Source organism: Populus alba, chromosome 2, assembly GCF_005239225.2.
Source record: "Populus alba chromosome 2, ASM523922v2, whole genome shotgun sequence".
Classification (NCBI taxonomy): Eukaryota; Viridiplantae; Streptophyta; class Magnoliopsida; order Malpighiales; family Salicaceae; genus Populus; species Populus alba.
Genome location: NC_133285.1, coordinates 6,238,040 through 6,260,408, shown reverse-complemented (window position 1 = coordinate 6,260,408; position 22,369 = coordinate 6,238,040). Strand labels below are relative to the sequence as shown.

The 22,369-nt window shown below is 32.6% G+C and overlaps 2 protein-coding genes across 3 annotated transcripts; one reads left to right on the top strand and one right to left on the bottom strand.

The window, feature by feature from the left end:
- Window positions 1-2,326: 2,326 nt before the first annotated feature.
- LOC118028103 (allene oxide synthase 1, chloroplastic) lies at window positions 2,327-4,535 on the top strand. The gene has a single exon (XM_035031632.2). It carries the CDS (start codon window positions 2,455-2,457, stop codon window positions 4,033-4,035), a length of 1,581 nt encoding a protein of 526 aa, XP_034887523.1. The 5' UTR covers window positions 2,327-2,454; the 3' UTR covers window positions 4,036-4,535.
- A 4,649-nt stretch (window positions 4,536-9,184) lies between these two features.
- On the bottom strand, window positions 9,185-12,615 carry LOC118028104 (wall-associated receptor kinase-like 14). 2 transcript variants are annotated; one of them, XM_035031633.2, is made up of 3 exons: window positions 11,660-12,615; window positions 10,827-10,904; window positions 9,185-10,636 (listed from the first exon to the last, which is right to left on the bottom strand). In XM_035031633.2, exons 1-3 carry the CDS (start codon window positions 12,372-12,374, stop codon window positions 9,363-9,365), a joined length of 2,067 nt encoding a protein of 688 aa, XP_034887524.1. In that variant the 5' UTR covers window positions 12,375-12,615; the 3' UTR covers window positions 9,185-9,362. The 2 variants fall into 2 exon arrangements, with proteins under 2 accessions (XP_034887524.1, XP_034887525.1); XM_035031634.2 differs by having other exon boundaries at window positions 10,827-10,895.
- Window positions 12,616-22,369: the final 9,754 nt, after the last annotated feature.

The following is a 22,369-nucleotide window of genomic DNA, read 5'->3' as shown; positions in this document are numbered from 1 at the left end:
TCTCTCCTTTTCAATTTGCACCGAGTTTGTTACTAGACTTTTCAAGCACATCTCCTCTTTTGTTATCTTGATGTGGACATGATCACTTCTTTTGATTTACGATAAATGCTTTATATATTTTTTTTTTCATTATTATTTGTCCGTCTCTTTTTAGAATAATTTTTATTCACCATCTTTGATTTATTGATATCATGTTAACCTTATATAATATAAATTAAAATAAACTATAAAACTCAATTTCCAATAAATTCAATGTTAAAAATTGAAACTAAAAAAAAAATTAATTAAAAAAAAATCAAGTCAACCTATCAAATCATAACCCGGGTCATGAGAACTAGGATAACCTAATAGAAAATAAATTAAAACAAAATGTGAATCTCAATTCTCAGCCAACCCAATTCTGAAAGATAAAAAAAAATGATTAAAAAAAAAAACAACTTGAGTCAACTAGGGTTAAGCCGCAATACCTTTGACTCAAGTCATAAGAAGATGATAACCTCATAAAAAGCAAACTAAAATAAATCACAAAGCCTAACTCTCAATCAATCCAATATTGAAAAATAGAAAAAAAAAATCAATTCGAAAAAGTTGCAAAAAAAAACCCCAACCCGAGTAAACTTGAGTTGCCATATTAAACTCGCAATTTGGATAATGAGATTGAGATAAATTCATAGAAAACAATGAAAAACAATTACAAAACCACACTTCTAATAAATATAATATTGAAAGTCAAAAAAAAAATCTATAAAGCTAATATATAAACTAACATAAAGAATATAAAAAAAATTATAAAATATAATTCCCGAAATAATCTAAATTTAAAGAATAAAATTGAAAAGTAGAAAGAAGAATAATAGATGTTTGAAGAGTGAATTATTTTTTAAAAAAATATTATTCTAAATGAATTTTTGTGGGTATAAGTACCATAATTTACTCACATCCTATGTTTTGTTAATAAAAAGTAAGACACTCAAGCAAATATATAATCCAACATTAAACACTGAAATTGCAGTTTTTTCTATGATAAAATAAAATAAAATAAAAACTTGCATGCCAAATAAATAATATCACACAGACTAAACTATTCGAGGAAGAGAGACTCAAAAAAGTGAAAATATTCTTTAAATTTGTATGGATCATAATGGTGTCATGCTTTCACAGAGAATTTGAAAGTGTTTCTAGTTGTATTATAAAGAATAGGAAGGGTTTGAATTTTGGGATACGGTGAGTGTGTTTCATGGCTTAATAAAGATTGATCATGAAATAAGCATGTGACTCAATTAAAGATGGTGTGAGACATGATAATCTCATACAAAAACAAATTAAAAAATTATAAAGGTTAAATTTCAATTAATATAATGTTGAAACGTAAAATTAAAAAAACAATGAATTAAAAAACTATTCTAAAGAAACTGAGTCAGTTTAAGTTAACCTATCAAACCTACGAGCCAAGTTATAAGACAAGAATAGCTTTCTAAAAAAAATAAAAGCAAACCATCATAATTTTAAAACCCAATTTCATAATCAACTTAGAGCAAAATTAAGATCAAGTATTATAAAGGTTGACCTTATTATTATTATTTTTTTTAAGTATCAAAATCATGTTGTTTTAACAAGAAAAAAAAAGAATAAAGTCAACAAGAGTTTTTTATCGAGTTAGGCGTGTTTTTGTTTTTTTTTTTTATTTTTTTTTCATCCTAAATTGAGCTAATTCCCTGGTTGACTGGTCTAGTTGGATCAAGTTTTAAAACAATACAAATTATAACATCACAGTCTCCAAATAAATTTAATATTAAAGAATATAATTTTTTTTTTTAAAAAAACGAAAACAGTGTACAAGTGAACAGCAATGAATTCAGCTCATCTTTCAATTTTTGTTAATGCATAATAAATATAACAAAAGGAATGCAACAATGAAAGCGAAATGAGTGGAGAAAGAAAGTGATGCCAACATTCATCAAAATTGGATTTATCAAAAGAAAAAAAGATATTTCAGTAAAGAAATGATGAAATACATAGACTGGTAATGTGAAGAAAAAAAAAAAAGCTAATGAAATGACAGTTCATTTCTTCCTGTCAATTTACATTTATGCATATTTCCTTGAAAAACTTTCTCCATGTACATCAACAACTCGCATCCATGAAGAAAAAAACATGCAAACGAAAAAGTAAATTAGATATAAAGTATGACAATTAATGCATGCCTTTCACGACTCTTATCAAGGCACAAATTTTCAGGCTTGGGGTTTTCATGGAAGGACCACCCGCAACCAGTCAGAAAACCCCCTACTATATATATATATATATATATAGAGAGAGAGAGAGAGAGAGAGAGAGAGAGAGAGCCTTGACTCCCCCCACTTGGACCTCATCACTCCTTTTGTTTTTCTATAATATTCTGCTCCAACGCATACTTGCATTGCAATAGCCAGGTAGATTAATCAAATCCCAAACATGGCTTCCTCTTCCTTAGCTTTCCCTTCCCTTCAAACCCAATTCCAGTCACTAAAAAAACCGTCTAGTCCCAAGCCCTCCACTCGTCGCTTCTCTGTCCGTCCGATCAGAGCATCAATATCAGAAAACCCATCAGTTCCAGGTCCACCCGCTACTGTTTCACCATCTGAACCAACCAAACTCCCCATCCGCAAAATCCCTGGTGATCATGGGCTCCCTCTTATTGGTCCCTTTAAAGATCGCTTGGATTATTTCTATAACCAAGGCAGAGACGAGTATTTCAAATCCAAAATTCAAAAATACCGATCAACGGTGTTTAGAGCTAACATGCCGCCCGGTCCTTTTATTGCTCCAAATCCACAAGTCGTGGTTTTACTTGACGGAAAAAGCTTTCCGGTTCTATTTGACGTGACAAAAGTTGAAAAGAAAGATCTTTTTACAGGTACTTTCATGCCTTCAACAGAACTCACTGGTGGCTACCGAGTTCTGTCCTATCTTGACCCGTCCGAACCAAAACACGCCAAACTGAAACAACTCATGTTCTATCTCCTCAAGTCACGCCGTGATCACGTAATCCCTGAATTCAACGCCAGTTACACAGAACTCTTTACGAGTCTTGAAAAAAACTTGGCTCTCGGAGGGAAAGCTAGTTTCGGTGAAGCTAATGATCAAGCAGCTTTTAACTTCTTGGCTAGGTCTTGGTTTGGTACTGATCCGGCAGAGACCACACTTGGCCTTGACGGACCCGGTCTAGTTGCAAAATGGGTGCTCTTCAACCTTGGTCCAGTTCTCAAACTCGGTCTTCCAAAATATCTTGAAGATCTTACCATCCATTCCTTCCGTCTACCACCGTCACTAATTAAAAAAAGCTACCAGCGTCTTTACGATTTCTTCTACGCTTCGTCAGGCTTCCTGCTCGACGAAGCAGAAAATTTAGGAATTTCACGTGAGGAGGCATGCCATAATCTTCTTTTCACCACATGCTTTAATTCATTCGGTGGGATGAGGATTTTATTTCCAAACATGATGAAATGGCTAGGCCGTGCCGGGACCAAACTCCACGCTCGATTAGCCGAAGAGATCAGATCAGTGGTCAGATCCAACGATGGAAGTATTACAATGCGGGGCATGGAAGAGATGCCATTGATGAAATCAGTAGTCTATGAAGCACTCCGAATTGAACCACCAGTCTCGCTACAGTTCGGTAGAGCAAAGCGTGATCTGATAATTGAAAGCCACGACGCTGCTTTTGAAGTCAAAGAAGGGGAGATGTTATTCGGGTTCCAACCATTCGCTACCAAAGACCCGAAAATATTTACCCAAGCCGAGGAGTTTGTTGCTGACAGGTTTATGGGGGAGGGAGAGAAGATGTTGGAGCACGTGCTGTGGTCCAACGGGCCAGAGACAGAGGAGCCGACGTTGGGAAATAAACAGTGTGCAGGGAAAGATTTTGTGGTACTCGTGTCTAGGCTGTTTGTGGTGGAGCTGTTCTTGAGGTACGATTCATTCGAGATAGAGGTTGGTACGTCGCCCCTGGGAGCAGCTGTGACGGTTACTTCCTTGAGGAGGGCAAGTTTTTAGATAATTGGAGATTCTTGTGTCTTGTGAGGGTAGTTTTGGGAGACGAGTTCTTGAAGTGTATGATAGTTTTTCGGGGGGGTCAAGTTACCCTATGCTTTCCGAGACATCAATGTCGTGATGTCGAGGTCCTTTTCTTAGCTAATTTAATTGGAAAAAAGTGATATAACAGTGTACCATATGGTGAGCAATAATAATGAAATGAAGCAGCATCTTATTGTTGGAGAAAAATATCTTCAAGTGTATAGTGCCGGTGGTGATCTGGTGGAGGAAGTGGTCCTTACCAACTGCTTTCTGGGGCTGCTACTTGCTTTTCTGTGCGCTGGACAGAGACTTCATGTTATTTGATGGTTTGTATTTATGTAGCTAGTGTAGTTGGCGTGGCAGTGATGGGGACAAGTATTCATATGGAAACTCAGAACATCATTCTTCATTTTAAACCGCCAGTTTGATTTTGAGATTGAAATTCAACGACTCCTGTCTTCAAATGACTTTTCCGTGCATTTTTATTGTCGTAATTCTTGCTTTTCAAAGTTTTATTGTCGCGGTGGTGGTTGCTTTTGGCGTTCGTCAACAATCTTAAACGCAGGATGCTCGAAGTAACTCTAGAAGGCTTTGAAAATCGATTAGATTGAAGTTTAAATGGTACACGTTTTTCGGGCATGGAGGAATGAAGACTTGAATTGTATCTCCCACTGTGACAAAATATTAAAAGTCATGAAAGACATTCTTATCTGCCAACTAAATCTAAAAGACTGTGTTGGAATAAAGAAGGAAGTGAAAACATGTAAAAATCTCCAGCAACACTTTTCTTGGATCGGAGAACATCCATTAGAGTATAGTTTTTATTTTTTTCTCACTTTCAATCGTGAATCATATGAATAGCAGCCATTCTTTCTTTCTTTTTAAATCGATCCCATGTAAGCTTTCCTGAGATTTAAACCAGAAATCTCCAAGCAGCAAAGCATTAATCGCCATGGAACCTGCCAAAAAAGCATATCTCTGTCTGAATCCCATGTCAGATTAATTCCCACCATGCAAATCTTGTATTCAAATTCAATTGTACATGACAACATCCTGGAAGTTGCGACTGGGTGGTCTTCATTTATGCATGTGCTCCATCTGTAGCCCATGGCCACACCTAGTGGAGATATTGAAAAGTAATCACGTTTTATAACTTGGGACATGGTGATGCAGATGGTGAATGATTACTAGGTGTGGGCGTGCTATGCTGGGGTAAAATTATTTTTTTTAATAAAAATAATATTCAAGTACAATAAACACGTTTTAAAATAAAATAAAAAATTGATTTTGAGATATAGACTTGAGTGGGTCAAATAAATTAACTTTATTTTAACTAAAAAATAGACAAATGATAATCGATAATTAAATTAAAAAATAATAATTATGATAACTTGTAAATTTTTTTTTTTCAAAAGAGAACAAACAAAATTCAATAAAAAAAAGACCTAAAAAAATTAGCCTAGATCAACTCGAGATAGCATAACAAATATTTAACCCTGTGATCAGCGCTAAACTAACCCGGATTATCCCGCCAAACCATGTCCCGTGTCATGACTCATTAGAAAAAAAAAATAAAAAAACTTTTTTTTAGAAAAAATAAAGCATTGTCGAAAGATGAAAGTAAAAAAATAAAATAAGTAAAAAAAAAACAAATAATGTTAAGCGTAAACCTTTGAACTCGTGACCATAGTCATTAGATTGAAAATCATATCAGCATGAACTATGATGCTTAATTCTCAATTAAATATTGAAGGATAAAATTGAAAAAAGAAGTTCAATTATACAAAAAAATTTAAAAAAATATGGATCAAAATCGAATTAAAGGATGAGATTGAAAATAAAAATCAATTTAACAAGAGAATAGATCAAAATTGAAAAAAAAAATTTATTGAAAATAAAATTAAAAAGAAATAAATTCAACAAAAGAGATGAAAAAAAATCAAAGAATTAGTTGAAAAAAAATAATAAATAATGATGAGAGTGAAAAGAAAAAAAAAAAAAAATTACCCATAACAAGAGAATCCAAAAAATAAATAATAAAAGATCCGGTGATAAATTGAAAAGAAAAAATAAAAGTTCAACAAAAAATGAATGGATCGTTTTGAAAAAAAATCAAAAAAATATGAAATAAATTAAAAAAAAAAAATATATCAAATATTATATTGCTAACATGATAATAATAAAAAAAAAAATTGTAACAATATTAAAAAGGACACTTGGCATAAAAAAAACTGTGTTGATATTTTTGCTCTCAAGAGCTTGTTGATTGTTTCAATAATTTTTTAAATGAAAAAAAAAGTATTTTATTTTTAATGAATTTAATAATAACTAATAAATCTTGTGTGAATATCTAATGTCTTTGACGATTAATGTTAAGTTTTTTTTTTTTTATGGAAAGAATAAAATTATAAAAATATTGTTCTGTTAGTTAATATCTGGACGGTGATTTGGTGGAATCGTTCTTCTTCCTGGAACGGGCTGGTTCTCCTTTATCAAATGTTTCCAGGTCTGGGAAAATGGGTTAAAAAAAGGGTCGAATTAAAGATCATTTTCAACTGGTGGGCTGGATGAGATTCAAGGTCTCATTTTGCACGCTTTGACGGTTCCACATGAATCTTACAAAACAAAAACCCTTGAATTATAAAAAATACGAAAATAATTTCTCATCGTGCAGCCTAGAAGGATAAATTGAGATTTTAGAAGGAAACAAATTTAAACACGCAAAAGATTTTGAAAATCGAAACTTTTTTATTAGATCCAAAATAGGGCCAGGCAACTGTAGATGGTTTGTTTATTTGAGATGGCCTGCTTGTCTATCCAAAAAAACAACGCTGTTTTTGTTTGCAATAGACCCGGAGGAGATGCTGCTGTCTCTTATTTTATTGCACCAAGATTTGACGTGCCTTTTATTTTGGTTGGCTCTAGCGGATCACGATCTTCCTTTTCAAATAATAATAATAAAAACAATCGAACCATGTGATCGTTCTAAAGTGCATGGGCGGCACCATGTCGCCTGAGGATGGGAGCCGGATGTTGGTTGGCCCGATGGGGCTGAGGAAGTGCTGATGCAATCCACTACAAATGTTTACGTCCCTGGAACACTATGACGTGGCTGGCTGTTTTACCATAAACTAATTCACGTGTGAAAACACTACAGTTGCCAAAACGGATTGGTCATCTCACAAATCATTATGGACTGTGATAATTAAATTTTAAAAATTTTCAATCTGATACTTGATTTTTTTTTTTGGCACAATTCAGCTTTTTTTAAGCTAAATTTAGCGCCCAATTACGTGCTTTTTAAAAGAAAGAGTTGGATTGAAAATTAGAAAATCAAGGTGAAAATAACAAATAAAATAAATGAATGGTGGCTTCAAATTTTATATAAAGATATATTTTCATCCTTATGTTTTTAGGTTTATGGGTGATTGATTCTTTTAGTTATTCAAAATATAATTTTAATACAAAAACTCGTTTCCATCATTTTCATTTTTTTTTGTCAAAGGAGAGAGTGAGATTAAATTCTAGTTTAGAGAAGGAAAATCATCGTTAACGATGATTTCAACCATCAAAAAGATTGAATTGATGTCAAATTGGTTCCATTTCATGATAATAGTTTTACCTAAGTGTTTTTTTTCCTTCTCCCTACTCGAGGAGGCAGATCTAACCACAAGAATGGTTTTGGGTTCAAGGGTAATTTTTGTTTTTTGAGGTATTTTTTTGGTTTTTTATGAGGCCATGGATAGGCTTATCGAGGTGTTTTGGGTATTGTTAAGGTAGTTTAGGTCAAAATAGGTTTAAAGGTGGCTTTTTTATCCATAAAATTGGAGCCTTGTTTTCTGGAGATTAAAGGTCGTTGAAATCTGTTAAAATAGACAATCTATCATCTACTTTTCTCTCTTTTTCTCTCTGTTTTTTTCTTTTAAATAGGAAAGACAAATACAAAAAACTAAAGATAGGCCCAAGCGCACAAGCCGAAAAGCCCACATGGATGACCTCCTTTTGTTTTTTGTTATTTTATATTTGGGTTAAAAAAAATTGATAAAAGAGTTGTTAAACCCTATCGAGTTCATGAGTTGGGTCACAAGTTTAGCGGATTAATTCGTAGCATTCAAAGTATTATTTTTATTTTTTAGTTTAATGCTTTTACTACCCCTTCAATTTTTTTTTAAATTACAATTTCATCATTTTTTTATCAATGATGTACTTTTACTATATTAACACCATGTTGCTCTCATGTTTTCTTATTTATAAAATAAATATTTTATACAAATAAATTATCATGCGATCTATTGTTATATAATTAAATAAAAATAATTTATGAGATAAAAAATTATTAAATCCAATGACATGCATGACGTGCATCGCGAGTTTATTTTATTGATTGGAGTTCACTTTTTTTTTTTTGAAGTAAATGCTATTTTTTTTTAATAATCATGTCCATTGATATTGAATTAATTCAATATTAAACTTTTTAATTTGTTTTTTTCAAGATTATCCTTGTGAATTTCATAGGTCAACCCATGTTAACTCAAGTAAACCAAATGTTTTTCCATCTCAATATTAGATAAAAATTTTTTTTTTTAATTCATGGTTAAGATCTATTTTTTTTCTTAAAAGACACTTTAACCAATACCTAGATATTTTTTAGTTTGACCCATGCATCATGTAGTGTGGTACAGTAATCGAGTTTAATTATATTCTTTATATAATATTAATTAAAACCAATTAATTATTCAATTGAAATATTTGAAAAACATATGAATTGCTAGCTATAAAATCTTATAAGAAAAGGAAAATATCATAAAATAAGAAATAATAGGTATAAAATCGACAACGCTAAAAAAGAAATGAACATGTTAATTATCAATAATTTATTTGTTATATGATTAATATAATAAAATATTATCAAGTTTCAATCTATTTTAAAAATGATTATTGTTTGCTGTGTTTTTAAAAAATATTTTTTTTTTTAAGTAATAAAGGGAAGAAAAACCGAACAGCCGTCCAATAGCTGCTGGACATTGGATGGTTGAGATGGTACCACAAGCCCAGGCGCGTTGACATTCGACATCTAATCTAAGCTACCATAAGACAGCTGTCTGGCAAGTGTTGACTGCGCTTTGCATGATTAAAAGGGGACCATGGCGGACTACTGTCTTGTGATTTAAGCAAAGCTCGGTCTTGGAGAAACAGGCCTAAAGGTGAACAAATTAAGGGACAAAACTGTTTGAACGAAACGAGCTTACAAAAGTGTACATTGATGGTATCATAGGAAGAAACGAACCTAGACTTCCCATTTCAAATCACTTAACTATAACGTTATTTAGCAAATTGCTTGAAGAAGGTGAGCTTTTTTCACTTAACCATGGATCTTGGACAGAAACAGGTGAATTAAGATTGGCCCTTTCCGTTGACTTTTTACTGGTCTGTGTCTGCAGCACAGACAAACCTCTTCTCTCTGTTTCTGTTTTTTTGACTGTGGAGTTCAGAGGCTTGTCGCTGACATTAGATGAAGAAGAGCAAGGGGAAAAATCTAATGAGATTGCGCAATTTGCTTCCTCTGAAGAAGCCCATCTACTAAGCACTATTTGCTCTAGTTCTGCTGCAACTTCCATCATTGAAGGCCTCATGTCTTTATGAAATGCGAGGCACCTAAATGCCACTTCTGCCACTTTATGCACTGAAGAAAAGGTCCAAGCATCACTATGTAAATCAAGGAAAGGATCGATGATCTCATCCAATCTCCCCCTGCCAATCCTATCAGTGGCAAGAGCAGCCAAATTCACTTCATTCTGAGGCCTGGAAAAGTCCACCACCTTCTTCGCTGTTATGATCTCAACGAGAACAACACCAAAGCTATAAACGTCACTTTTGTCCGAAAGATGGAAGTTTTGATGGTACTGAGGATCAAGGTAGCCTGGAGTTCCTTGCGGGGCAGTAGAGATGTGTGATATTTCAGTCATGCCATGCCTGGAAAGACCAAAATCTGCAACTTTGGACCTGAAGTGGAAGTCTAAGAGTATGTTGCTCGACTTGATATCTCTGTGATATATCGGGGGATCCATAGCAGAGTGGAGATGGGCTATAGCTTTAGCAGTATCTGTAGCAATAGCGAGGCGAACAGGCCAGTCAAGTCCATCGCCTCTCTCTCTTTGTAAATGCTGGCACAATGTCCCATTGGGCATGAATTCATAGACAAGAATTTGCTCACCATTTTCTATGGAGCAACCTAAGAGGCGGACTAAATTCGGGTGACTCACAGAAGAAATGAGCTTGATTTCGTTCATCACTTGCTCAATGTTGTCCATATCTCCATGTTTGATCCTCTTAAAGGCAACCCATGAATCACTGTTGAGTTTACCGGCATAGACAGTTCCATAAGCCCCAGTTCCAATCCTTTGTTTCTCAGCGAAACTGTTTGTGGCCTTCTCTATTTCTTTGTAGGGATAGATGGGAATGTTGATGTCTGCAGCTTCAGCTAGGTGGAGTTTTCTGAAGCTTTTGGCTTTCGACGCGGAATTCCTCCGTATGAGACAGCAAAATAGACCCAGACTGACCCCTACTCCGGCTACAACGCCTGAGAAAGAATTTCCAAATTTAGGACAGCAATTTAAGTTGTGATAAAACAAAGTTTCCCTAAATTCAGCATTTGCAGAAGATAATTTGCATGCACTCCCTGCTAGAGCCTAAACATTCTTTTCATCACATTGAATATTAGTGAATTGTTCTTTCTAGTTCAGTTACAGGTGATAAAAAGAATTAATTACCTCCTAGTAAAACAGCAACTCCAGACCCTCCTCCACATTGGCCAGACAAATACTTTGCACGATTGCAACCTGCAGAGGCTTTGAAATCGAGAAAACCACCTTAGTAATGCAGAAAGTATCGCTATGAAACTCCAAACAATTTCCAGGAGCCATACCTATTTAATGCATTCAAGGTTGTTGTCATTGACATTTCGCTTTAGGTTTTAACGACTTGACTTGGGTATATCAATGCTAAAGAGTCAATATACCATTGGGGCCACTAACAAGTACTTTTTGCCAGGGGCATTGGTAATCATATCACTCTCAAGTCTCAACTATGAGATAAATCCTGTTAGTGCTCATAGCTTAGCATAAGCAACAGCTATGTACTGTTAGCACGCCCACTCTGGTCAAGAGACCAGAATTTTGTGTTTGACTCTAGCTGGATCAATTGAACAAGACTCGTCTTGCTAAACACTAAAAGATACCTTTGTTTGATTATGTTCTTTCTTTGAACTCCGAAGAAGGCATAGCAAACAAGAAAAATTATACGTTCAAGCTGATAACTCCATTTCGATGAATGAGCATAAACTCATTTTATTTAATGACTTCTTAATTACTCCTAATTTAAACACCTCCTTAATGTTTATACACACATGACCTTTTCAATCAAAAAAAAAAAAAAATGTTGAGAACATTTAGTTATAATCACTATTATTTTAACAAGAGTAGTGGACCATATGATGTGATCGGCGAGCTAAACTTTGACCTTAGGCAGCTAGGAAAAAAGAAAAGGCATACTGTATATGGTAAATTAATATGGTAATTCGTACGTTCTGGCAACCAAAACTGACCTTTCCGGCAGCCAACCCCGGCAAGATATCCATCACCAATTAGCCCGTCTCTGCACTGGCACCGAAATCCTGACCCTGCAGGCGATTCAACTTGAGTACAAATGGCATCCTTAGAGCAATAACGGCAGTCCCCCTGAAGCCACCACCATAGCTCCATCATCTGAATATCTAAGGAAACACCAGAACCAGTGAAAGACTCTGCCGATATTGATGACAAAAGATACCGGCACTGGCTAATATTGGCCATGTTATAATCAAAGAAACCGTTTGCTGTAACCTCCTTAGAGAAACAACTTAAGCTGCTGTTATTTGAACATTTAAGCGACTCGAAATGAGTCTGCACGTTTATAGAAGGTATATTGCATGGCGAAACTGCAGAGGTACAGTTGTGTAAAAGAATTGCGTTTGTTGATTTTGGAGCATAGTTTTTGGTAAAAAGATTGTCGAGGGCTTGGAGAGGACGGTTACATTTGGGTTCAAGAACGATCTTTATTGAATTTTGGCCTACAATCTGGACTGGAAACTCATTGATAAGCATTTCACCATTTGGGCTACAATTTAAATGGATATCACAATCGGGAGAGAATCCAAAAGGGTATGGAAGATGGTTGGTGCCGCATGTTCTGTTGCATCTGAACTTGATGGAAGCATGAGCTTCGATTAATGAAATAGCAAAGATTGCTAAGAAGAGGATAGTGAGTTGTCGAAGGATCATAATTTTATTGTGCAGGCGTCAAAGAAAGTAATCACCTGAAGCTGGTTTAGAAAGAAAGAAATAGTGGGGAGGATCGAGTTACGCTAGCTGTTCAAGGACTTAAAGGTTTGATACTGACTAACACGAATTTAGAAAGAAATGGATGACAGTAAGGAATCTATGCGTGAAGAGATACGAAGAAAGAAAAAAACAAAGAAAGAAAAAAAGAGTTTTCTTCTTTTCACATTTCTGTTTATTTGTCCCTTTCTCGTACTTCTGATAACACTCCCGAACGAAACACTTTCCATTAGCGAACGACCAAAACATACTTCAACGGTTTAATCTATCTTGTTTGGTATTTTGCCTGATGCATGGATTTTTTTTAAGGAAAATATACAATTTTTTTTAAAGAAAATGCAATTGTAATGGATAAAAAAAATTAAAAAAAGAAAAATTAAAAAAAAGCTCAATCTCTCATGTTACGAAGGCCCAGAGCTCCTAAGCATCTATAAAAAGCCTTAAGTGTGTGGGCTTGGAGCAGCCCACGCATCTAGCCTTATTTAAAAAAAAAAAAATTAAAGGACGGAAAATAAGTGATTCGTTAATTAATACTTTGAAAAAAAATTAACAAGTGACACATCACCTATTTAGCCTAGGTTCCAATGATATCCGATCGCCAAAAGATTGGGTTGGTCTATTTCAGCCAAAAAAAACTTATTTTCAACTATTTTTTGATTAAAAAAAAAAAATCCTAAACACCTTGCAAAACATATCTATAACTTTGAACAAACTAGAAATTGGCTCTAAAATTCACAATCAACCTGAAATAAAAAAAAATAATGTTTAGATTTATTATTTCAGACAAGTTTAAAGGGAAAAAAAACACCTAATATAAATTTTTTTCAATAAAAAAAACTCATTGATACCAAAATCATCCATTTTCATTGTCAAAATTAGTTTCAACTGAGACTTTTTTCCTCTATTATTGGAATTCAGTCACTTTTTTCTCTCTTCTCTCAAATCAGGGACCAATAAATAAGAATTTGGGATCAAAATTGAATTTCATAAATTGTTAGGGACTAAAAATTTATAATTTGAAAAGTTAGAGGACCAAAGTATACGTTTAGCTTCAAGTTTAGAAAAACCATCTTTTTTCCTCTTTTTTAAGGACTAAAAAAAGATAAATCATTAGTGATTTGTGTGTGTATATTCTTCATCTTCATATCCGCTACTTGTTGCAAATCATTGTGTTAACTTTGTTTTTGGATGTAAAAGAAGTTGTTCAAGAAAAATTAAATAAAAAATGCGTTAAGCCAGATAAATTGTTAGCAAATTGAGATTAAGAATATTAAATTAAGCATTAAATGTCAATTGTCCTATAATCCAAGGCCTTTAAAGGAAAAAAAAAACTATTATTTTTAGAGGAGGATAGCAATTAAAATTATCAAGATTTGTTTATTTTTATGTGGTCTTAGATTCAAGTATTGAGGTTACTGATATTAATAGCTACTAGAAGCTTATCTGGTTGTTAACTCTAATTCAAGATTTATGGGGATTAGTCGAGATGCATGTAAGCTGACTTGAATACCTAACATGAAAAAAAAAAAAAAAAGATTATAAAGATTTGTAACATTGTATATAATTCAAATATGTGTCTTTAATGAAATGCTACCAATAAGATTTTGCATTCCTTTCCTTTTTCTAAACCTAATTGTTTCTAAAACATATTTTACTATGTTGATTAATTAGCCATAAAGTTTAGAAAACTTCCATTATAGGATGGGTGTAAATGTGGGTCCATGTGATCAACATAATAATTCTTTCTTGACCGTTAGCCGTACCATGTGGATCTAAGGCAAGGTTATCCATTTAGTTCCATTTTAATTGAATAAATATACATCATATCATTTTTAAAAACAAAATAAAATGAAATAAATTTCATTTCGCTTAGGATTTTAAGTCATTTTAGATTTTTCAGTAAGATTATAGCCAAAATGTTTCAATTTCATTCCATTCATTTTGTTTGGAGTTTATAAAATTTACAAAATCACTTGTATTACCTCATACCAACCCCAATCAAGATTTGAAAAATCCAGTTTTAGTTCCCTAAATTGATCCCCGATCAGGTTCAAATACATGCAAACACAAAGCCTTTTGTCCTAAAAATCAACCCTTTCAAACCCTAGATTTTGAGGTCTTTCTACTCCACCTCATCACCCCAACAACCATCCAATTCCCACCTATAATACCTCTTCTCCAGTCAAGTAAGGGAGGAAAGAAAAGAAAATAGAGGGAGGGAGGTGGAAGATAAACAAAAAAGATAAGAAGCAATTACAATATAATACTGAAATCGGTTTTTGATTTTTTAGAAACCAGTGCTTCTTTTCTAAGGTAGATGACGCAACGATGAGTGGATAAAAGAAAGGAAAGTGAGAAGAGAAGAGAAAGGCAAAAGGAAAGAAAAAATATTGGAAGGTTGGGAGTTGATTTTTGAAAAGAAAAAACAAAACTATTCTTAAATATTTTAAAATTTAAGAAATTAATCGAGATTATATGGCATTATGAATATTTATATTAAAAGAAAAACAAACAAATTGACCCGTCCACTTTTGAATATATCTGATTTTTTTCGTAATTATACCATTGATTCATAATGCCATATAATCGATTATTTTTCCGCTCGGGCTCGAAAGTTCAACGAGTATTATGACAACCTAACCTGACATCATTCTATTCTCCACTTGTGCCATTTTTCTTTTACGATACCGTTTTCCCTAGAGTGAATTATTCTTTAGGCACTGGGTTCTTAATGAAATTATAATTTAGTCCTGCATGTCTTGAGACCTTAAGCTCAGTCCTTTTATTCTTGTTGATTGCTATCACATTGAACACATCTTTTGGTTTTCTCTGCGTCTCAAGCGTACCAAGTGGCAAGCTAAATGCCTAGAGAGACGCCAACACATTGGAGGTTTATAAAACAAAAAATCAACAAGAGCTAAGGGATGGACTTGTAGATTTTCAGATGTAAAGGATCAGGCGATCGAAGGATATGAATTCGCAAACCAGGAAACCTTGAAAACCAGAAGCTCGCAAGTGCAGAATTAATTCCATACGAGAAGACAACACTAAAAAGGGACAAATTTGATGTAAATCAGCCTTGTTTTGCTCCATTCGAACAATAATTATTGTTGTTGAGTAATAATCTGTCACTTCAATTCCTCGAGAAAACTTTGATCCTTTCATTTGTCGTAATCGGATAGTTAATAGTTTCATCAGTGCTTGCTTTATAAACGTTACCACCACCACGAAGACAATAATAATAATAAAAAAAAAAAAGTCATTACTAGTGAGTGTGGCCAAAGCCTGAAATTGGGGTAGCAGCACTTCCATGCGCGAAAAGTGCGATATGCTATAATTTAAGCCTGTATAACCATGTCTTGGTAATTTCTTGTTTTTGGATGTGGTTTAAGTTAATTACAAGATTGTGTTTTTTTTTTTTTTTGCGGTTAAAAAATATTTTAGAATATTTTTAAAATTTTAAAATGTTTTAATATATTAATATTAGAAATATATTTTAAAAAAAATATGCTAAAATAATTGATAAATTAAGCTACTCGACGGAAAAGAAGACAAAGGTTACGGTGCTTGGATTTGACTTTACAGGGAGCGGTGTCAGATGATGTGGGCCGCTATGCTTGGCAATGATTGAATATGTTTCCCGTAAACCGGGCCCTGCTTGGTTGGATTTTCAAATGTGATGATGACCAATAACTGATCCCATCTATTAACGGCTATAGATTAATTAAACTGACCTAGATGCTTGCTGCCCATTGAAGCAAAGATTGATATGCAATTGATTGTTTTTTATTTATTAATATCATAAAATAAGAAAACAATAATAATAACTCAAGGACGGACAGAAACAATTGGGCAAGTAGGATCTAATCTATTATTACACATGATTCAGCAACGTCTTTATACTCTTAAATTAAAAAAATATATATGTTTTTTTTACTTGGTCAATATGCCTGGTCAAATGTTTGATTTTATTGGATTCATTTGTTTCCTTATTTTTTATGTTAAAAACAATTGGGCAAGTAGGATCTAATCTATTATTACACATGATTCAGCAACGTCTTTATACTCTTAAATTAAAAAATATATATATATATGTTTGTTTTACTTGGTCAATATGCCTGGTCAAATGTTTGATTTTATTGGATTCATTTGTTTCCTTATTTTTTATGTTAAAAATAATTTTTAAATATTATTTTTATTTATGTTCAAATACTACATTTCTAAATAAACCATTTGATGCTATAAATAATAAATTAAAAAGGGAGGCTCCGTTGCTTATCATGAATGATGCTTTATATCTTGGATTTTATTTTTTGAAGGTTTTCTTTTTAATTTTGAAATATATAAAATAAATAATAAGATTATCTTAATTTAGATGATCACAAAGAAAAGATGTTTTTAAAGTAGATTCACCACTCAAATTTTTCTTAAGATGAGAATGTTTTTTTTTAAAAAAAACCCTAAGTCGTAAGAATTTTTACGCAAAGGTTTTATAATCGGATAATCCATCCCAACTTAAGTGATTCGTATACTAAAATAAAACTCAGTTTCTCACTTAAATTGACACGGGCCAATAGAGTACAATTGAAAAGGAAGAAGATTAAGATTTAAAGCCCATTGTCAAGTTGAAAGCCCATGTTCCAAAATAAATTGAATTAATCTAGGCTCCGTTTGTTTGCTGGAAGTAGTTTTCTTTTGGAAAGTGAATTCTAAGGAAAAGTGAATTCCAAGAAAGTATTTTCCGATGTTTGGTAGTGTAATGAAAAATGAATTGGAAAACATTTTCCAGTGTTTGGTTATGTCATGGAAAAATGAGCTAGAAAATAACTTATTAATATTTTATTTTTCTCAAGTTTATTAAAATAATGAGGAACAAATCTTACAGATTAAAAGTTGAATGAGAATGAAATTGAAAAAAAAATATATAATTTCATAAATTATCTCAAATAAAATAAATAATAATCAAAATAATAGAGATCAAATCTAAAAAATTAAAAAAAAATGAAAGATGAAGAAATTAAAATAATAATAATCAACATTTCATAAATTATTTAAAATAAAATAAGTAACAATCAAAAGAATAAGGACCAAATTTGATAGATAAAAAATTTCAATAAAAATATGATAAGGAAAAAGTAAATAGCAATTATAAAAATAAAGACCAAAGTTAATATAAAAATAAAATTTTAAGAGATGAAATTGAAAAATAAATATTCAAAACAAAATATATATATAGCAATTAAAAGTTTAAGAATCAAATTTGATATAATCAGCAAATAATGACATTTTTAAATTTTTCACAATTTCCGGAAAGTGTTTTCCCCTCAAATTTTTCAGGAAAACACTTTCCTGAAAATCAAGCCAAATTTTCCTTTTACTGGAAAGTGTTTTCCATTGACCAACTTTCATACTTGGCAAACAAACACAAGAAAGTTTGGAAAGTGATTTCCCGGAAACCACTTTCTGGAAAACAAACACAGCTAAAGGGAAAACATTTTCCTGAAAACCAAGTCAAAATTTTCTTTGACTGAAATTGACTAGAAAGTATTTTCCGTTAACTAGAAAGTATTTTCCGTTGACCAACTTTTCCAGTGACAAACAAACACATGAAAGTTTAAAAAATAATTTCCCGGAAAACTACTTTCCAGGAAAACAAACATGGCTACAAATCAACACGTCAAACCTGAAAAAAAAAAAGATTAATTACAAGAAAAAAAACCCATGTAATTTATCCATCTTTGTAATTTGCTTTTAATTTTTTTATAAATTAAATTTTACATTTTAAAATTTATAAATTCACAGCACTTAATATTTTTTATCAAGGGCTTGTTATTCCCAAGAACAAATGAGGCCCTTATTAACAATTACCTGTCTCTAATAATATGACACGGAATCATTGCACATCCATAATTGATGCGAACTTTGCACGTGGGTTTTTGCTCCAAGCTTTCTACCTTGAAGTTGAATTTCTACCCAAGAATCATTGGTTGTGAGGTGATCACAAACAGCAAATTGAAGTACCTTATGCCTCTCCTATATTTAAACTCATACGAATTCTAGGCTCCTTTTTTTTTAAAAAAAAAATATATTTAACATATGATATGATAAACTAAATATTATAGCTCTCTCTCTCTCTCTCTCTCTCTCTCTCTCTCTCTCTCTCTCTCTCTCTCTATATATATATATATATATATATATATATATATATATATATATATATATATATATATAACTTTGATTTACATCTTGAGCATTGATAAAATATTTCTTAGGGCTTTTCATATAAAAAAAATTAAATCATACTATAATATATGTATAATACACTTATCCTCTAATTATTAATAAATAAATAATTCTGAATTCTAAAATATTACATACCCCGCATCTAGTATTAGCGTGTTAAAATTTTCATGTCCATGAATTATAAAAATTAAATTGGAGTTGTTTTTAATATATTAAAACAAATCAAGATCTTGAAACGCGGAACTGCACTTCATGTTGAAGTGAGAATTAAATTAACGTTATTTATGCTAGTCATCCTTTACCTCATAATCTTAATATTATTGGGTAAAATATGAAATGGCTAGCCGATTCTCTCAATATGCCTTGGAATCAATATTTGAGAACTAATGGATACAATTACCACTTTTTGTAACTCTAGGACAAAACGTATTGCAAAATATAAATATAAGGACTGAATTAGGATAAAAATGAAAATTGACCAGCTGCGGTCAGATGTGCAAAGCGTATGCAACAAATTAGCATTTAAACTTACTCGATGGGGTCTGAATTGGAAATGTAAGCGGGAACGCTCTCTCTGGCCTTGAAACAGAACAAAAACAAAGCAGAGCATGGGACCCAGCCCATGTTAGTGATTTATGCAGGCTCACTAGCCCAATCCATTTTTCATACAAAAGTGTAAATGGGTAAAGTTCAACTGCACGTTGAGTTGGAAAAAACAAGGTGCAAACTACATGTCGCATGACTTAGTGTTTGGTATCTTCTTTGAAATAAAACACAGAGAGATCCTTAAATCATCATCTTTCAATCTATTTATCATATCTAAAGTTAAAATAGGTCTGTGTTTCATTGCGCCTTTCAGACAATTAAATTACAGTTTTACCCTTAACTTTTTAAGTTTTGTGGCATGCATCTAGGGGTAATTTAGTATTTTTACACAACTCGGCAGTCCTTACAAGAATAAATGATTTAACAAGGTAAAATTAATTTTTTTTAGTTATTAAATTCTTTATTTTTTTTAAAACATTGAAATCACGTTAATTTCTTTTTACATTGATAAAAAATTAACTTGACCTGCAACAACATAACTCTGCTGCGCATCACATATACTTTATCTAATATCTATAAATATAAATAGTGTTCATAGATAAGCACGTATAATTGCATCCAATGCTTCATTAAAGCAGGATTCTCACAATTTTGCGAAGTGAATTGTCAGCAACTTGGATTTGCATCTCTGGTTATAACTTTTATATAAAGTCCATAGATCCTCAAAAGAATTAGCCCAAATATTTTAAGTCTTAAAAGTTAAATCCTCCTAAATAATGGCGTCTCCCGCCTTATATGCATCATTATGTTAAGGAGTATGGACCCTCCCTCCTCCCCTCCCATGTCTGTCTGTCTGTCTGTTTTGCCCCCCCCCCCCCTCCTGGATAATGGAAAGCATGGAGGCGTAACGAGCCTTGTAAATTGTCGTTTCTCAAAACGAAGCTAATCTCTAAAGTCTAAATTGTAACATGCTCTGCGCAAGCCCGACCTCTAATTATGGAATAAGAATAAGATAAATCTCCAGGGAAAAAGAAAAACCGTACATGTACAAATTAACAGCACTTTAATCTTTGATTTGCCTCACTCTAGTTATCAACACGCAAAACACGGCTATTTCCCCGCGATTCTTCCCTCAGAGGGCATCGCTTCCTGCACTGTAAAACCTGAAGTAGCTATTTAATTTAAGTAGTTGGAAATTGAGATCATCATGGGGCAGCAAAAGCATCATCCACCCACTTGACAGAGACTTCATTCTCACTTTTCGACGAAGACAACCATCCAAGAAGACCTTGCAGCCTATCTCGCACCTTGTTCACTCGCTTGCGTTGTCGTATCCGCTGCAAAACCTCCGCTTTATCTCGAGTTTCAGTGGAGTGTGCTGGTTTTAGATGGATAAAGCTAGTCACGGAGTTAAGTATTTCCTGGTCTTTCGTGGTGCTGGTGTTGCTATTGATATCTTCAGGTTTTGAGAGAGAAGATTGGGATTTAGACACCAAAGAAGACATTGCGATAAATTAAGAAAAATAAAAGTTTGCCAGTAAAATTGGAGAGAGAATCGTAGCGAGATTTGAGACAGGTGGGAGTCACTCGTGAGTTATGGATCAACTGGCGTGCTCTATTTATAGAAGGGCAAGGAGGGGTTTAGAACCCGTTTGAAAACGAGGAGACGTTTTTTTTTCCAAATATTTTTTATTTTAAATAAAATAATATTAATTTAAAACTTTAAAAAATTTAGAAAAATATTGTAGAACCACAATCCCACGGACAGAGACTTGGTCGGTTTGGCTGGTTCGAGGTTGCCTGCCTTGGGAAATGGTCTTGGTTTTTCTGATGGAAGGCGGTGACAGAATGACTCGGCTCGATGCTTTTAAAATGGTCAGGAATTTCTTACATCTGATTGGGTCTTTTCTTATCCGTTCTGTCTCACGTGGGGGTTTTGTCGTTTCCCCTTAGCTAAGGGATAACAAATATTCAGAGATGAGCTTCGGCAGGAAGCCTTTAATGTATTCGCATGAGAGCTCATATTCCTCGAACAATGCACAGCACTTCTTGATTTTCTTGATATAATATATTTGGAAGTGTGATTATTGTTTTTTTTTTTTAAAAATGATTTTTAAATATATTAATAATAATTTTTTTATTTTTTTAAAATTATTTTTAAAATCAGTATATCAAAATAATTTAAAAACATCAAAAATATATTAATTTAATTTTTATTTTATTTTTTTTTAAAAACGTTTTTGAAAAGCACTTCCAAATATATTAAATATTATAAAAAGGTATTTTTTATTATTATTTTAATACGGAAAGAAAAAAAAGAGAGTAAAAGATATTATAAAGAAAAATAAATAAACTAAAAGAAGTGATTAACATAGAAATGATTTTTTAATTTTATTCCGTAGCTATTTTTATAGTGATTTGATTGAAAGACAGTTTCTTTGAATTAAGTTATACAAAGCACCCCTTTGTGCCTCAGCCCTGCAGGAAAAAAAAAAAGGCTTTGAAGTGGATGCTTTTAATTTTAAAGATCTGGTGCGCGCCAAGTATAGGAATGCTTAATTATTGATTAAAAAAGAATTTATATAATTTTATTTATTATAGCTCAATTTTATTTCTGTATTTTATATATATAAAATGAATAGGATCGATAATAATTTATATAATTTTCTCAAAGAAAAATCTTAATCCACGTACCAAAATCATAAATAAGACTGAAACCAAGTAAATCTTCTTTAAAAAAAATCTAATTTTGTCTCAAGTACTGACAGAGTTGAACCCATTTGAGAAGAAATAATATATATCAAAGCAAGAGAAAAGAAGAAGAAGAAGAAGAGGAATTTGCATTTTACTACATCGTGTCTTGTTACTATACAATTACACGAAGCAATTTAATGAACTACATCGTGTCTTGTTATACTATATCAACTCTTACTTTTTCTGCCAGAACAGGCTTATATCTGATGAAGGACTAAACTAGAGATGTACTTTCTCAGTAGATATATAATTAAATACAGATGTAGAGTGAAGTCCAGACGAAGAGAAAGAGTATCAGAAGTGAAATAATGAACAATGACGACTGATCTAGAGCTGTAGCCTGCCAAGTAGTTTTCAGTTTACCCAGAATTGCACACACAATTATGGATGATTAT

Coding starts and splice junctions, on each gene's coding strand:
- LOC118028104 (XM_035031633.2), bottom strand. CDS start 12,374: ATGATCCTTCGACAACTCACTATCCTCTTCTTAGCAATCTTTGCTATT. Junction 10,905..11,659: donor CGGGGTTGGCTGCCGGAAAG/GTCAGTTTTGGT, acceptor TCGATTTCAAAG/CCTCTGCAGGTTGCAATCGT. Junction 10,637..10,826: donor AGTTGCTGTTTTACTAGGAG/GTAATTAATTCT, acceptor ATTCTTTCTCAG/GCGTTGTAGCCGGAGTAGGG.
- LOC118028103 (XM_035031632.2), top strand. CDS start 2,455: ATGGCTTCCTCTTCCTTAGCTTTCCCTTCCCTTCAAACCCAATTCCAG.